General features: G+C 46.6%; 1 protein-coding gene across 2 annotated transcripts in view; it reads left to right on the top strand.

The window, feature by feature from the left end:
* amon (prohormone processing protease amontillado) overlaps nt 1-17,432 on the top strand; it is a 175,175-nt gene that overhangs the window by 14,725 nt on the left and 143,018 nt on the right. Inside the window, exon 1 of one of the 2 annotated variants that reach the window (XM_089561656.1) lies at nt 3,392-3,596. The exons of the other annotated variant lie outside the window; for it this stretch is intronic. Within the exon in view, the coding sequence (XP_089417782.1) occupies nt 3,420-3,596 (177 nt within the window). The 5' untranslated portion in view covers nt 3,392-3,419. Of the gene's footprint in view, nt 1-3,391; nt 3,597-17,432 lie in introns of those variants that run through there. 2 annotated transcript variants of the gene reach the window in all.

The raw sequence follows: 17,432 nt of genomic DNA, 5'->3' as shown, positions 1-17,432 counted from the left end.
CCGAAATCTTTGGTAACAATGCCTTACATGTGCTCCGAGTAGAGGTCGTTGCAATAATAAATAGAAGAAACCTTTCTTCGGGTGAAACGGTGGACTTGTTTCAAATGATCATAACGGACACGCTTCTCAAGAAGAAAAAAACACCCTCATCGAACCGTCTTCAGTGAAATTTTTTACGCCTTCAACTAGGTTCGTTATGGGGATAGTTATTTGCACGCGATGTGGTGCAGCTTGACATAACTAAAAGTTCTAAAACTTATTCTGCAGCCCCGCCACTCATTACGGTGTCCTGAATTTTGTTTTCAAATGAAGTTCACGAAATAATAATAATAATACTAAGTCGACACAACTAAAATAAAATAAAACTAAAACTACGTGCAATCTAATGTTAGTGTATTCAATTTTATTTTATACCTACGCGTAGGTTCACTCATATTCGCTGGCATTTCACTTTACCGCGCTCGTAGTTTTACTGTCCCCGCTTTTTAACTCTTTCCGTACCGCGCTTATTGGCCATCGTTAGCCCGCTGAAGATGGATTTAGGCGCCAATATCAAATGCTTCCCCGTCGTTCAATAACATGCTGTGCGATGTTCCTTGAAAATAGAATACTACAGTTTTTCTCTTCGGTTTCTTTTTTCCGTCGGGCGGCTACTTTTTAACCGATTCTGAAGAAAGCGAAGTGTAGAAGTTGACAGTGGCCGCTTTTGTGATTTCGTGCTTTCATGAAGTTTTCAGTGCATCAGCTACAATACTCGCATTACACAAGGTCGCGCTAGTATGAAACGCTAGTTCATTCAATTGGGACCAGTGGGTGGTGCCATTGATACACAGGTTGTCAGCCACCTAATTGGCGTAGAGTGTTCGGAGTGGTATAAAACGATTCAGCGCGTTACGGGGCACAAGATAACTAGTCGAATCAAAGCGTAGCCTCTCACAGGGATTCACCCCGACAACCTTTGGTTACCCAAACCGTGACTTCTTGAATCTCCAAAAGTCCATTACGGCCAAACTAACTGACGTAGGAGATTCGAATTGGCTTCAAACGATTTGTCTCCTTGCGCTGTATACTTCGGCTTAAAAAGGTAGATGTCTGGGTATAACGAAAAATTTCTACCAGATATAGCGAAGATGACTAGTGACGCAATATTTGTTCGATATCTAATGCTCGGTACTCATACGCTGCCTCAGCCTTCGTGCTCTTTTTTTGGTTGAGCTGCGTCCACGGTTGATTTTTGTCAGAGATCTAGGCAGCATTGAGACCGAACATGCCGCCCCATCTTACGGCTTTTGTTCTAATGGCGAAAAATGCCGCACATACTAACCCAGAACATCGATGCCAGTGCCGCGGTCGGTGTCTTATTTTGACCCATTTTGCCCGACTCGGCGGCGGCCATTTTGAAAAGGATATTGACGTTAGCGACGTCATTCGTCTAATTTGTAGGTTTAAAGATCACCTGGGCTGGTTTGATACCGCCTGTGCTGAGAAGGGTTCGCCAGAGTGTTTCGCCCAGTGGCTTGCCCAGCTACAGAAAGAAGTAGAAAGGGAGTAAAGTCCTCTAGCGCACTCCCTTTTATAAAAGGGTATGCGCTTGCGGACACTCTCTTTTTACTTCCACGTAGGCGCATTCATGTTTAAAGTGTAGGACTTAAAGTGACATTCTTCTAGCTGGAAACCTGTGCGAGTATGAACTTTCATTTCTTTCAGAATTAATTGCCATTGGGTAGGCAGAAGTTTTAGTTCAAAACCATTAGTTCACAAGGTCTCACCGAGTTTGTGTGAAGCTTGACCTTGAGGGGGGTGACGCTGGTTAAGCAATAAATAAAAATTAAATTAAATATTGCCGTGTCTCGGATTCAAACCCGTGGCGGTGCGGCGCGGACAAATCAGCTTCACTGGCCACTGCAGACCACTATTCTATCGCCGCAGTCGACCTCGCCTCGTGTTAAACTGCAACACACTGTTGCGCTGAGCACTGTACATCATGTCATTCGTCCACTAATACTACTATCGAACTAATATCGTCTCCAGACGCCCCAAGACTACCCAGCAAAGCAAGACCATGAACCAACCAGGCTAAACACATTCTTTCGCACATCTACTCCAATTAGCTACGTTAAAGTCCTACGACTTTTTTACGTTAATGTTTCTTATAATATGTTCTTTTTAATATACGGATATATATTTAAAAGCTTTGTGTAAATTTTATTTAAGAATCTTTATTTCGAAAATAAAACTTTACCTGTTATTAATAGTTAGACTACATCAAAATATTCTGACCAGCATGCCATTTTACCAAAGTCTTGCAGTCTCTTCGCGTCCGCCGCCACACTACGTCTATTCCGCATGGTTCAGAGCGACCGCCTTGTAATAGCATAAGCTGTCTTTCACCGGCTGCTTGAATTCACATTCTGGAAACTGCTCCCTGCAGGAGCCCACTGCAGAGCGCCGCACTCCTCCCCCTCTCCAGCCACCATCTAAACCCGAACTGCACCCAACACATAACAAACACAGTGTGCAGAAGCGTCTAGCTTTGCATACATTGTTTCTTCGGGTTCTTCGATCACGCTTGCGTGTTGAAATAACCATTTATTTTTGCTTCTATCGAAGGTGGGTCAAGATTATTTCGCCAGCACTTTTTTCACCCTGAGTAGCTCATGCATATCGTATTGACACGGCGCCACAGACGCTGTCCCCCTCAACTTCCATCTCATCCAACAGGGCATGCCACCCGAGATCCCGACTCTTCGGCTTCCCATTAAGTCTCGCGGGTGCTTCGCCGCGCGTCCGGGATGGGGACAACGCTGCGGCTTTGTGCATCGATGGGTGAACATGCATCATCACGCTAACGTCGTTCACGGGTCGCGGCACCTCGGAGAAGGCGGCCGGCGACCCGTCAAACACGGAGGGGGCGGGCGTCGCAACACGACGCGCGGTTCCCGTTGCCCGCCACAGCGCGGTTGCGCTTTCTCTCCCGCGCGGTGACCAATTAGCGGGGAAAGGCCCCAACCCTCCTTTCTCTCTATCCCCACCTCTCTCCCTAACGTGGCCTTGTTCTCTCTCCTCTTCGGAACCCAACTTCGGCAGTAGCCATGGCGCGAGCGAGCCAACAAGCAGACACAAAACAAAGACGCCGAGCCACGGAGGACAGGCAGTACAACCACGAGCTCGCGCTCGGGCGCTATTCATTACAGAACTCCCCCAAGCCTTCCTCCTCACCCCCTCAACCCCTTTTCCCACTGCCAGCACAAAACCAATCGATAGGGTTTGTTCCATGCTCCCCCGCGGTGTCCGGCAAAGCGGCCCACGTCACCTTGACGTCACGACCGGCCGCGCATGCGCGTCGGTGCTCGGCCCCTATTGATCTGCGTTCGGCCCGTTGTCTGCCATCTTCCCGCCCGCCGGAGAAGAGAGCGGGCATGGCGTCTGTGCTGCGGCTCCTAGTCCTGCTCGTGTGCGGCTTCGGGTCCGCTGTCCGGGCCCTCGAGCCGCGGGAAGTCTTCACCAACTCCTTCCTGGTGCGGCTAAGGGGAGAGCACGACCCCAGCGCGGCGGGAGCCGTCGCCAAGCGCAACGGATTCCACAGCCTTGGACCGGTGAGTCTGGCGGGTCGCGCACGTCGTACGCTTGCGTGGTGTCGCATATGAACCACCCCGTACGCGCCGTCCAAACATACTGTGCACGCCCGGGCGCTTCGGCCAACAGCTGCGGCCGTCTGGAAGGCTCGCCCCGTGTCCGCGCGGTCTCCTCTTTGCTGACATCGGCCTTCTGGGGTGGTCGTCATCGGGTTCTGCACGAAATGAGACGGTTTTTTCGGGAAGAGGACTTGTGGCACCGTCATCCGATAACGGCCGGTCCGTGAGGCGCGTATTCAGGTCGTCATTCGCCGAGTGCCTCTAGGACAACTGTGTCATTCATACTGACCGAATCAGCTCTTCATCTTGGCGCTAAAAGATATGGTTCAAAAAAGATTGTCAGATTTACTGGCCCACGAAAACGCCGGTCTGTTGACGAGGTGCGTGCGGTTCTAGTAGCTACCATGTGGTTATCCGTAACCACCGGTGCAGGCTGTTTCTCGTTTTCTCGAGATTCAGAAAGGGATGATAAGGGGCTTGTTTGATCGCTGTGTTCAGTAAAGGATTGGGAAGTTGTCAGCGAGCCGTTGGCGAAGTGATAAAGAGCACTGATTTGAGTCGCACCTCATGTCGCAGAAAGACAACACCAGTCAACACACATGACATAGCAAGCAAGGGGATATATCGTAATCCTTTTTATCGCGATATGTGGAAGTAGAGCAGCTTGGACCGAAGCGAAACTCTCCGCGCCGCATTGCAGCGCAATCTTGTGCCGAACGCAAGTAAACGTGGAGATTTAAGTGCCGACGCAAATTCACTGAGATATATATTCAGGGAATGCCCTTACTGCGTCTGCATCTGGCTGCTGTGATAAATACTCATCCCGGTACAAGTTGTATAGTTTTGTCTTGTCAGACCTAACTAAAAGCTGAATTTCCAGGTGTAAATCTTGGAACGGCTTTACACAGTTCATTAAGCGGCACCTGTACACTATATTGTCATAAAGTTGGGGGTCGCGTCTATATTCGGTGTGTTAATACTCCAAAGTGTTCTTTGTTCAGTAATTTGCTCTTCAGCCAACTAGATTTAATTTTATCTTTTTTTTCTGCACAAATATAAAGTGGTAGTGCATCTAGCCAGGGAAAAAAAATGCCGCACTGCCAGTGTCACAGCAAGAAAGCCAACAAGAAGTTTTGCATATGGTCGCTGATGTGTCAGAAAAGCGCTACTTTATTCTGATGTGCTACCTTGATCAGTAAGATTAACTAATAAACTACCAGGTGCTGACGCTATCAGCATTTCTCTGAAAATCGAAACAGATTAAAACGTGACGACGCACAGTCAGCTGCTTTATAAAGCACGAGAACTTTCCTACGTTCGTTAGATTTTGTAGCAGACTGATTAAGTATTCAAGTTCGTACTTCACTTTGTTCAGCATAGGTACCATGCGACACAGCGATTCCCAAACCTAAAATTCCGCTGTCAAGAAGGAGTTTCAACATCTTCACCCAGGTTCTTGGCATAGCAAATATGCGGCATGTATTTCTGAGATTAATGTAATATTAAATATTACCAATATTAAATTCCAGCTAAACCATCATGTGAAGCAGCGCGAGTCGTACCAATGATGCAATAGAACACAAACCTACATAATTATATTGCGCACCTATAACGTTTTAACTCTCCTCGAGTTATCAAGAAATATTTCATGGTGTGGGCAGGGTAGGGCACGTTTCTCCACGTCAACATCAAGGCTGGGCCTTTAAGACCCCATCCCTTCGTTTATAAAGTATTAAGATAATTGGTATTCTGCATAGTCTCACAAGTAGACTCCATAACGTTTAATTCTCTCAGCAAGACCACAGCGGCGGCCTAATGATTTGGTCACCCGCGAGGTTCGATCCCTAGTGCCGCGTGATAGCTAGCTATCCCAGCAGCGCAGCTAGTCCAATATTGGAGATGTACTGACAAAGGCTGGTCCTGCGAAGGACCATTTCCAATGTTGGCCCGATTACCGGTGTTGCTTGGGTAGCTACCAGGCGGCACTGAGGATCGAACAAGCTTTCCCCTTGCCTGGTGCGCCCCGCCGCGGTGGCTCAGTGATTACGGCGTTCGGCTGCTGACCCGAAAGACGCGCGTTCGATCCCGGCCGCGGCGGCCTAATTTCAATGAAGGCGAAATTCCAGAGGCCCGTGTGCTGTGCGATGTCGGTGCACGTCAAAGAACCCCAGGTGGTCGAAATTTCCGGAGTCCTTCACTACGACGTCCCTCATAGCCTGAGTCGCTTTGGGACGTTAAACCCTAGTAAACCAATAAACCAAACCAAACCTTGCCTGGAGCTCGGATTCGCACGGACTGAAAGGCTTGGGAAATGCCTTCGATCCCACCCTGTGTAGACGCAAACACCTTGTGCCGTGACGCTCCTTGGCCACAGTTGCCATTGCGCCATTAAAATTCATCATCATCATCAACTATTTTAGCAATGCGCTACGACGAAACAGTGACGTTTATTGCAAGCTAACTTCTTAACCACAAGACTGTCAGTCCCATTTTAATATTTATTACGCAGTTTTATTCTTTACCACGTTATCTATGAATCGATATGTTTATGTAGTTCAAAAATAACAAAATTTCAACATAAAATAAGCAACAAATTTGCTTCCAACTACTATACAGGCGAATAGTACAACAGATGTAAAAAAAAACGCCTAAAATGCAGACTTGAGCCCATTAAACGTCTACGCGGAATCACTGAGTGACATTTTGCGAGCTTTAAAAGACATTCTGTCTCTGCTCATTATATTCTCATCAATATGTGCATCCAGTATTGCCGATGTAAGGCCTGGTAGCTGACGCTCCCACCAACGAGCAATGTAGTTCCATACATGAAGTTGACTAAGAACCTATAAACTCAACTCACTCGGTCAGAAAGCAGACATTAAAAAATCACTTTCAACGAAACATTCATTATTAGACTAAATTATGCCATGTTAAATAGTTAGAAGCTTTGCAGGCAACGTGCTTTATAAACTGACGCTAGCGAGGAAACGGAAAGAGGCCTTGTAGCGAAAGACGAGAAAAGGCCTAGCAAGAGTTAGTTAGGGTTGAAGCAAATTTCGGGGCTTAGAGTTGAAAAAACAAAGAAAATGAAATCAGTGCGCACGGCAACGCGGGGAATGAAGTTCGCCATTGAGGGTCGCTTGCCTCTTGCGAAACCTGGCCTGCGCACGCGTTCGGGAAAAAGGATGGAGGATTAAGGAAGGAGTAACGACCATAAATATTCCCATTAGTTACGTTCCTTTAGTATTCCATCTTCCCAGGCACATAATTCTCTTCTGAACTAGCTTTTAGCGGCGTTTAAACGTGGCCCGAAGTTTGCTACAAATACTGGAAGGCAAAGCAGGTTTAAAGTTCTGAGTGTGTCCTATTCCCTGATATAATTTGTTTAAGTTTGAACATAAGGCAGCGTCGTAATAATGAGAAAATAAAGCTTGCAGAGAAACACAGTGGTGGGGTAAACGAACTTTTCCGCCCACGTAGCCAATGCAAGTCATTAAGAGAACAAATTGCTGTGCAGCGCGTGTATAAAAGACTAAATAAAGACAAATGAAAATATATATTTAGTCGCTTAACAAACGTATCTCTAAATTCACTATTAAAATTTCAGGAAATTTCAACTAACTACCCCCCGCCGCGGTGGCTCAGTGGTTACGGCGCTCGGCTGCTGACCCGAAAGACGCGGGTTTGATCCCGGCCGCGGCGGCCGAATTTCGATGAAGGCGAAATTCTAGAGGCCCATGTACTGGGCGATGTCAGTGCACGTTAAAGAACTCCAGGTGGTCGATATTTCCGGAGCCCTTCACTACGACGCACCTCATAGCCTGAGTTTCTCTGGGACGTTAAACCCCAATGAACCAATCAACTAACTACCGCGTAAATTCTACCCGGCGTAACGAACTCACCTGCTGAATCAACCCTTCTTTGTTGTTTTTTGCCGAAAAAGTGAGTCTCTTATAGGAGTAAATACGGTAGGCGGAGTAGGCATCGCAAAAAGCGCCCGTGTTTTTCATTTACGCCCAGGGTGAAAAATGGCACTGTTTAAGCAACGGGCGACGGTCTGGACGTCGTTGACGGCGAGAAATTTACGACCTCGGACTGGCACTATTGCTCGTTGTTTTGCAACGGCCAGCTCGGACGGTGGATTTTTTTTTTTTCTGAAGGCTGCTCAATATACACTGGAATCCAGATTAAAGTCAACCTCTCGAGCGAAATTAACTTTTTACGGCTGGTTCCCTTGGGGCAAATGGGATGAGCGAAACATTTTTCCTACACTATAACTAAACAGGAATTCGCTGTTCTTGATGGAAGCTCGGAAGTATCCCATCATATGATTTCAGGAAACATCCCGCTGTGCTTATGTATAAAAAAAGACCCGTAGCTTAGTAGAAAATGTAAACTTATAGATATTGTGGTTCAGAAGGGTAGCGGATCGGGCTAGTTGGTGCAGTTTTGACATTTTTCGAAGCGCTAAAACAACAAGGATGCAGAGGGAACAGACAGGGACGAGCGCTCGTCCCTGTCTGTTCCCTCTGCGTCCTTGTTGTTTCAGCGCTTCGAAAAATGTCAAGATATTGTGGCGTCACGCGGGGAGCTAAAACCCGCTGATGAAAACTACTCACTAATCGACTGATGCTTACGCCGATAGTAGTCTTCAGAGCTCGCAGATAAAAGACACATGCTTCGACAACTTCTTAAATTTTTTCTCCCAAGACATCTAGATTTCGATGTGGACCTGCATAACTGGCGTGACTTATCAAGTAGAAAGAATGCAAGATATAGATCGGGCAGTTTCATGACAGTGAGGTAAGGGAGGTGAACACAACAGAGACCATATATAATCCTTAGGTCATTCTTGGGGTCGTTACCGACATTCACAGCACTGTAATACGCGCTTTCGCAACAGTGTTTGGAAAGCGAGTCGCAGCGCGCTGTCTTCCTCGTACATATCAATTTGTAAAAAAGCTAAAGTCTTTTTTGCGCCGCCGCGGTGGCTCAGTGGTTATGGTGCTCGGCTGCTGACCCAAAAGACGCGGGTTCGATCCCGGCCGCGGCGGCTGGAATTTCTTTGGAGGAGAAATTCTAGAGGCCCCTGTACTGTGCGATGTCAGTGCACGTTAAAGGACGCCAGGTGGTCGAAATTTCCGGAGCCCTCCACTACGGCGTCTCTCATAGCCTTAGTCGCTTTGGGACGTTAAACCCCATAAACCAACCAACCTTTTTTGCGTTATTTCCTAATCCCTATTCACTGTTGATCGCAAGTCAAGAATTCCTTAAGATTCGGAACCGTAAACAGCCAGTATAATTGCCAACTACACGCTACTTGGCAGCCCATAAAGTACAAAAAGACGAAGCTGCCTCAAAACTGTATATTCTGTTTTAATTTCGTGAAGAACATATGCTGAGTGCACTCCCGTCAATAACTAACAAAGAAAGCACAAAAACACGTGAAAGAGCCACTCAGGGAGCAGCTACCAGGTATATGCGCCAAGCAGGAATATTTGGTTACGAGGCCCCACAGTCGACGGCCAACCCAAGCAGCCCTTATCAGATAAACTCATGTGGGCACCGGCTACAACTCTGAGGCAATGCGAAAATTGAATCGCACCCTGAGTGCACTACTCTAATTTGGTATGAATGGTCAGATGGGCAAAGCGCGTTGCGTAGTGATGCACGGCGGGAACTGATTATGACGTCAACCTGAACAGTCCCATGGGGATGCGTAAACAACTTGCTGTACAGTGCCGTAAGAGATGCTCGCGCGCAGCTTACAATTCGGGTGAGTAAATCCTTATTAGGAAGAAAAGGCAGAGTTGGGTATCGCGAAAGAAGCGGCTCGTAATATTTGCCTTACTGGCCCTATTTGTTTGTTTACAATTGCTTTATAGGAATCCAGACAGGCATTGTGTGAAGCAGGGAGGGGAGCAGTTCATATATATGCATATAACAGTCACTAGAGAAACAACAACAAAATCCTTAAGTGCAAACACTACTAAGTTCAAAAAATAGATAGCAGTTATCACGGCTAGCACAAAATCCATGCAAAGAAGGTATCATGGAACGAAAATAAGCAAAATAATTAAATTAATTTAAAATAAATAAATATGTACGCCGGCGCATGGAGCTAATCAAGAGCGAAATGGAAAATTATCAATTCGTGTTCCAATGCCGCACTACTACCAAACAAATCATGGATTGTTTTGTCGTTAGAGCTAGCATTCTCATGAATCCATCTTTCAGCCTTTCAGCGGGTGTTCATGCATTTTTGGCTGCTTAACCTTTTAACTTGCTTAGATTATTACGTTGAAAACGACCATTTCTTCATGTATATTAGTTATTCATGTTGTTCTGTGAGCCGTTAAAATTATTCACATTTCTACACTCTGTACCACAGGTGAAACGTGGGACATTACAGGGCTGAATTCAACAAAGAACACCTTTGTTAGGAGAAGGGATGCCATTTCACTAACGCCGTGAGCACAAGTCGTTGTCATTTTGTGTTATGTGCTGTAATGTGTCTTCAAGGGTCGCCGAAAACTCAGGCAGTTATAAAAAACTTAGTTCACATGGGAACAAAAAAAGACATCGCCCGTAGTAATGGCCTCGTTTCGTTGTTTTTCATGTCAGAAAGGAGCAGGCCGCAGACGAAGTTTCTGTTAGCGCGCAAAAGAATTATACCCTCATCTTGTGAAAGCGTAGCAACAGCGGCAAAGGCCATTTCAACAGCTGTGCCTGGTATCTTGCGTGAGTCCGCAATTTAAGTCTCGTTTTCGCGCTAAATTCACTTCAACGGTAATTTGGTCTCTGTGTTATTGCAAGGCGCATACGCAGAGATGCGCAGCTCGCAATTCATTCGCTACACGCGACGTTCAATGTTCCAGATGTGGCATTTATGCATTTCGAATAATAACTGACAGCGCAAGCCTCCAAGAACATCGTCGAGATCAAAACGACTAAATTGCGAGAAAAAGAAAGCTCTCAGACACCGTGAAAACGCGCATATATTTGCGATTCCTGCCCATGCGCTGAGCCCCGAAGAGATCTCATTATTTTGATCACTGGTGTGGAAAGAGTTCAGACGGTGCGGCTTCCTAGGGTAGAATAAAATTTGCAAATAATGCTTGGGAACACGGCGCGCCTTTTATATTACACTTTCAAAGCAGTGGGTAGGAATTTATATACACATTTTTTTTTATTCTTTTACGAAACTATCCATGCAGCATGCGGACTCTGAACATCACCATAAAGGCCTTATGACCACGGGATATAAATACTGCCGCATGGTTACTTAATATCACGGAAACGAAATTGTGGTTTACGGCACTCCAGTGTGCATTAGTCTCTCTTAACCTTCATGCCAGAGCGACAAAAATCGTAAGAACATGTCGGAAGAAAGTGACATTACCTTCATTGGTGTGAAACATAACACTAAACTATAAAACAAGAAAACAAGAGCTTCTTCACACGGCAGTTCACAGAGTTCTCAGGACGAACTGGGCAAGAACTCTAGCAAATTAATTCCGAGCGGAATGCGTGGGGATCATCATATATTCCAATTTAAAGAGCTATGCAGTGCACTGGAGAAGCAGTGATTGACAACCTGAGTCGCTACAGTTATTCAGAGTTATACACTGTATGCTTTTGAAAGTGGGCAGATAGCACGGACTTTTCAAGAATGGCTGGAGAGTCATCCGCTTTCAGCTGTGTAATCGTGCGCTGCTGATTTCTTTCCCGGCTGTAGTTGCACAATCCGGATTTTAAGACGTCGCAGTAAGTTAACTAAAAACTTCCGCCTTTACCTACCGCATAAAGGCAGTGTTGCCCAGATACATATGTGCGCTGAGGAACATACGGATCCGAGAGTCGGCGTTTTTTACTTGTTCCACCTGCGTTAATGAGGCCCTAGAGGAGCATAAAAGTATACTGCGCAAGTAACAAGGGCAAAAGACAAGGACAAAGGGTCCGGATATTTATGTGCCTTCCTTTATCCGTGCAAAGGAAGGAAGGCAGTTTCACTGACGTAACTTTCACTGACGATGTCAGTTTAACTGACGTTCATTGGCATCACTGGCATCGCACAATACATGGGTCTCTAACATTTCGTCCCCATGAAAATACGACCGCCGAGGCCGATACCGAACCCGAGTCTTTCGGGTGAACAGCCGAGCGCCATAACCTCTGACGTACCAAATACCTTGAGGATGTTCCGAAATTAAGCCACCATTAAAGGATTAGTGGAGAGCATTTTTTTTTCGCGGGATGCGTCTGCAGACCTTTTCATGTAGAGAGGAGAATGACGAAACGATTCCTCTCCGGGCTGTTCAGAAGCGGTTCTGCGGCTGCTACCACCGCACTAGCGGAGGGTGCCCACAACAGTCCAATGTGGCGGCTGCCAGCGAGCCCCCATTGCGCAGGTTTATAGTTTCTTAACCTACTGTGCCTAAATTACGAACCCTTTTTGTAGAGCTATAACCTCCGCAGCCAGTTTATAAGGTCAAGGGTGCCGCCTCCTGCGGATGAACGCACATTCGTGGAAGGAAGACCGTGGCCTTAGAACCTCTACGATTTCTCACCTCTAGTTTCAATTGAGGGGGAAGACACGTTTTAGTCGTTTATTGTTTATTGAGGTTTAACGTCCCAAAGCGACTCAGGCTAAGAGGGACGCCGTAGTGAAGGGCGCCGGAAATTTCGACCACCTGGGATTCTTTAACGTGCACTGACATCGCACAGTACACGGGCCTCTACAATTTCGCCTCCATTGAAATTCAGCCGCCGCAGCCGGGATCGAACCCGCGTCTTTCGGGTCAGCAGCCGAGCGCCGTAACCACTGAGCCACCGCGGCGGGGCACTCGTTTTAATGCTGAAGGCATAGAGTTTCTTAATGTTACCAATCTGCGCGCAGCAATGCCGGCAAGATGAGGTTTCGTATTTGGCTTGGCTATGGTTAAAGGCTAAGCACAACAATGTAATTCTTCTCGGAGCAAACCTCGAGGAAGGATGGTATGAAACCTTTCACAGAATAAGACCGGATTTTCACTTAAGTTCAATTTATTACAGAATGAAACACGCAGTACTGAAATAATTTAATCTGCGCACTGATGAGTGCTTCGTGGCGCAGCTACCGACTCCCAGGCAGACTCCAAGTTTTCGATCCAACACTAGCCAGGTCGAAGCAAAATCTTCTCTTCCCGGCATTTACGCGGTAGTTGAAATGCTCTTCAAGAAACTCACATAGACGGTGGCGCCACCTTTTTCTCTAGGTAATGTTTAGAAACTCGCTGGCTCCAAGCCACTTTAAGCCAGGCACTAAAGCTACGTTCTCCCCTGGCCTTGCAAATCTTAAAAAATTCTCTCAAACTCCCTGGAGTGGCTCAGCGGCTACGGCGTTCGGCTGCTGAACTCAAGGTCGAGGGGTCGAATTCTGACCGCGGCCAAGGTATTTCAATGGAAGTGAACTGCAAAAGACGCATCTCTCTTGTGCAATGTTGGAGGCGAAAGGTAAGCGCATGGGACTGAGGAGAAGCCTGAGCAGTAATACTTATCATTCATTCATTATGCAATGTCGAGGTGCGTGAAAGAACCCAAGGTTGGCGAAATCAGTCTAGATCCTTCAACTACAACGCAGATTCGGGACGTTTATTCTACTTACCATATGTCAGGTGTAGGAAATAAGCGAAAAGCAAACGTGGCGCGTGCAGGAAAAACCAAATTGGCAAATGAGGTTAAGGAGTTTTAAAAAACTCTGTGACCACAGGTTACGCAGGACAGGGTTAAGTGTGGTCAGTGGGAGAGTCCTTTATCCTTCACTGGATGTAATTTGATTGATGATGGTGATGATTGTTGATGACAACCATACCTCATATGATGTCAGTAATGCTATCAGTCGTACTACCTTTTCTCAGCGGTTCCTTATCCACTAATGAGATGTGCAGAGGAGGAGAAATTTTTCCTTTCCTGCTATTAATAGTAATTAATCTGGTACTCTCCGTGTAAAGTAGGATCGGGTACAGTGTACTCTGAGAGAAGAATACTGAAGCACGCAAATGAATTACAGAGAACTAAAGTTAAATGCGCCCGTAACATTTACAGGCGTCGAACAGCGAAATGTGTAAATCCTTACGACCGCTGACACGAATGCACACCAATATTTCGAAACATGATTTGTGCATACATGAAACAGTACTAACGAATTTAGATGTATAAAATGACAGGACAGGGGACACGCATCGTTTTCTAAATGTCAGCAACGTAAGGTTAATGTGCGAATTTTATCTCCAACACGCGTCCTCTGATCGGCGAATTTTCCGGTCATCTGCACAGAAAATGTTCCGCTTTCTTTTTTTATTTTTGTTCTAACCACTTGCGGTCATTGTACACTCTTCAGTTGTCTATTCGATTCAGGCGACACAAACAAACATGTAGTGAATGGTAGGAAGTTACACGCCATTCCGATCCAGTACTAGTAGATCCTAATCTGTTCAGCGCACCATGAAAGAGTGGTCAAGTGCACTGACGTGCATCAGACAGCGGAAATTAGGGGACGTAGTTCGCCCATTCTCGACCGTGTCGCTGGCGAGCACCCTACGCCTTCTAATTTCCGCTCGGTGGGATGCCAGCACACATCAACCAGCGCTCCGCATTCCCTTTCCTTCCTTCTGTTGTTCAGTTCTTACAGAGCCCAGCAGTTCACGTCAGGAAACAGAGCGGGCCTGTCTTCGAATCCGGCGACCCGGATTGAGCGTCCGAGTGCACGCTTCCGAGAAACTGGCCATCGTGTAAAGGGCGAAGGTTGGCAGCTCGACACGGCCACGGAGATAATGGGAGCCGAGCGCTCTAAAAATACAGTGAAAAAAAAACTGCAGGGTTTCATAACTTAATCATTGCGGTACGCGTTAGCGGAGGGTCCAGCTTGTTGTAAGCTGCAGGCGGAATCAGCCTTCCGTATCATTTCTGGGAATCACTGCACCAGTAGCGCCTCTTAAATATTTAGTTACAGTTCGTTCATCTATAGTCGGATACGACTCAACAACGAAGCGGCACGTAGCCCTCGAAGGAGGCTCTCCAGGCAATGGCGCAAGCGATTTTCATGACGTCATTGCTATCTTTAGCCCGATTAACCTAGCGTGACTTGGGAATGACCACGGATTAACAGCGACGAAATTACAGACGGTTGACTCCATGACTGGACGGCCTGCTTTGACGGGTATGCGCCGCTTAGCTCTTGGATTGTAGCCGACTATAGCAGTTCTATGTCACCGCAGGCATAAGCACACAGACAAGTCTCTTGAAGTGTAGCTAGGTGTAACGAGTGTATTTTATTTTAGAAGCCGTGAAACCTCGCACCAATTCTCCTGGTTCCCTCGAGTAAAAGCACAGAACCGTGTGGCCCCCATTCCCTCCCCGGATAAGCAAGCAGGACCTGTCTCTCCGCTTTGTGCTGCGGGCAGCGCATAAGATGGTTATGTGAAAAACAATACGAGAACACAAGAAGCACAGCGGTGATGATGAGAGTCATATCTTTCGCGTATACGCTGTAGTCCTAGCCTAACCCGGGCTAGTGCAGTGCACTAACATGTCCGTAGCATGATGCTCAAGACGTGGGAGGCCAGACGAGAAACTGTACACCATCTGTGTAGCACATTAAAGCGGGCCCACTCAAATAAATGCATAGTCTCGTTCGGTCTTCTTAACGTAAGAAAGGTTAAAGGTCCGTGTTTTGCGTACACAGCACTCTGCGAATAACCAGTGCAATGTGTGTTTCTGCAGTCGTATTTTTCGTCAAAAAGTTAATAAAGAACAGCCAAATAGGGCTAGCTATGGCCTGCGCAACGGCAAGATGAGCTTCTTTGTTGAACATCTCGGGATCTGAGTGGGGCTTAACCAAATTCATATTGCCCAGCTGTCAATAGCATCAAGCGCCAAACCGACGCAGTGTTTGCGAGAGCCTTGAGGCAGACATTTTGTTTTCTTCATTGGTTGAAGAACCTTTCGAAGTCCTCGAGAAGTGCAAGCTCACAGAGCGAGGAGTCGATTGCTCAACCCCGACTTTTGTTCTTCTTGCTTTTTATCAGCGGGTCCATATCTATTCATGAGAGCGTGCTAGCCAAGCGTGCGGCAACACGAGCCCTGGCCGAGGGTTGACCGAGCCGATGTTAATGTCCCGTTGCTCTTGACCCTTCCGTGCTGCTGTTCGACGAGGCAGGTTTCGTTAGATGAACTACCGCAAACATTGACCCTTCCTCGTAGCCAGGGCTGCTTGCGTCAAAAAGAAAACATCTGTTGCCGCGTGCAGGGTTTATGTTTGCTTAGTCTCTCCAGATACAGATAAAATGTAGCAGCGCAAACGTGGGAAGAGCAATCTGCAGTGACAGACGGGGCATCAAGCAGAGCAGAGAAATGATCGAGACATTCCAGAGCTCGAGGTCAACAGTAATGCAGACGTGTCAGTCACTGACCCTTTCTTCGTATGAAAACGACGCTTCCGAGGTCTTTCGGGCCTCCTGTACATATAAAGAAGACGCGTGTCCTTTTCATTCTCGAAGGGCAAGGAGCCTGTTAAGAGAAATCCATGTGAAGCCTTTGACTAGGCAGTGGTAATCTCCTTAAATGGTAATGGTAAAATAATGGTAATCCTAGCGCTAACCTATTATTAACCTATTAGCGCTAACCTTCACTGCCACAAAGCCGTAAAACGGGAATTTGCACGCACTTGAAATGAAAGGGAATGAACGTTTCGTCCTCTGCTAACGGACTTCTCATCACTGCCTACCGCATAGTACATCGCATTTACCAGTCCCACACAACGAGATGAGCGTGGTCATAGCGTAGGCAGCGGACCAAAACTTAACTCTCGCTTGTACACACTTATAATGAGAACTTAACTTTGTACCTGTGCAGATAATGGGCAGTAACTGGATTTGTTTAAAAACGGGGTTATTGGATTCCTGCAAAAGATAACTCTCCATTGCTCAACAAAAGATGAACAAGGAATGGGGAAGCCTCGGGGTGCTAGCCACAACACAAAGTGAACAAGGGAGACGGGAAGGACTCCGTGGCCATGAAATCCAGTGCTCCGTGTGACGTCGCTAACACGTGGACAGCACATGTTTCTTCTCCTGCAGTGATGTAATAGCCTTAATGAAAATATTCTACTTTGGAGAAACTGCGTTTCCTTACAGTCGTCATAGTTCTTTAGTCAGATCGTTTCTTGATTGGAGGAGTAGTTTTCCGCCTTATAGGGCACACTTCAGCGGTCGAGAATGTCTTCTCATTCATTGCAGTAGGGCCAATATTGGAAGGAACCTCAGTATAGCTAATGCTCTTCAGATACTTGCTATGTGCTCAAACATGTAAGCAGGAGGAACATTCGGGGTGTACCGTCATGGACGACAGCTTGCATGATGCGGATTCACAGAAAAAAAGAATTATTGCGGCAAGGTTAGGCATAGCAATACAATAAAATGCATACACGTGTGAGGAAGCATGCGTGTTCCATCTCATAGAAAAATACCATCTAACTGGCTAGCGAAGTAAGACAGCAATACATTTTGTTCCGCAAATCAGCATCTCGCAAAGTCAGGCCATAACATTTAGAAACCTTTGATTTCGCCTCCGTCGCGCTTACAGAAACATGGACTTCAGTTCTTCCTCCCGTGTTTGCTCATTTTCCGGCCTACCAGTTTGATTTCTTTTAAAAAGCCTGATTTATCTTCATAGCGGTACAGTTTACACATTATGATACTTGAAGCATTCGATCGGCGCAATACCGCTGCGTAATTACGCGTAACTTAAATATAACAC

The sequence above is a fragment of the Amblyomma mixtum genome, chromosome 9 (genome assembly GCF_055824585.1).
Source record: "Amblyomma mixtum isolate Tamu chromosome 9, ASM5582458v1, whole genome shotgun sequence".
In the NCBI taxonomy this organism is placed as follows: Eukaryota; Metazoa; Arthropoda; class Arachnida; order Ixodida; family Ixodidae; genus Amblyomma; species Amblyomma mixtum.
This window is presented reverse-complemented; position numbering and strand designations above follow the sequence as displayed.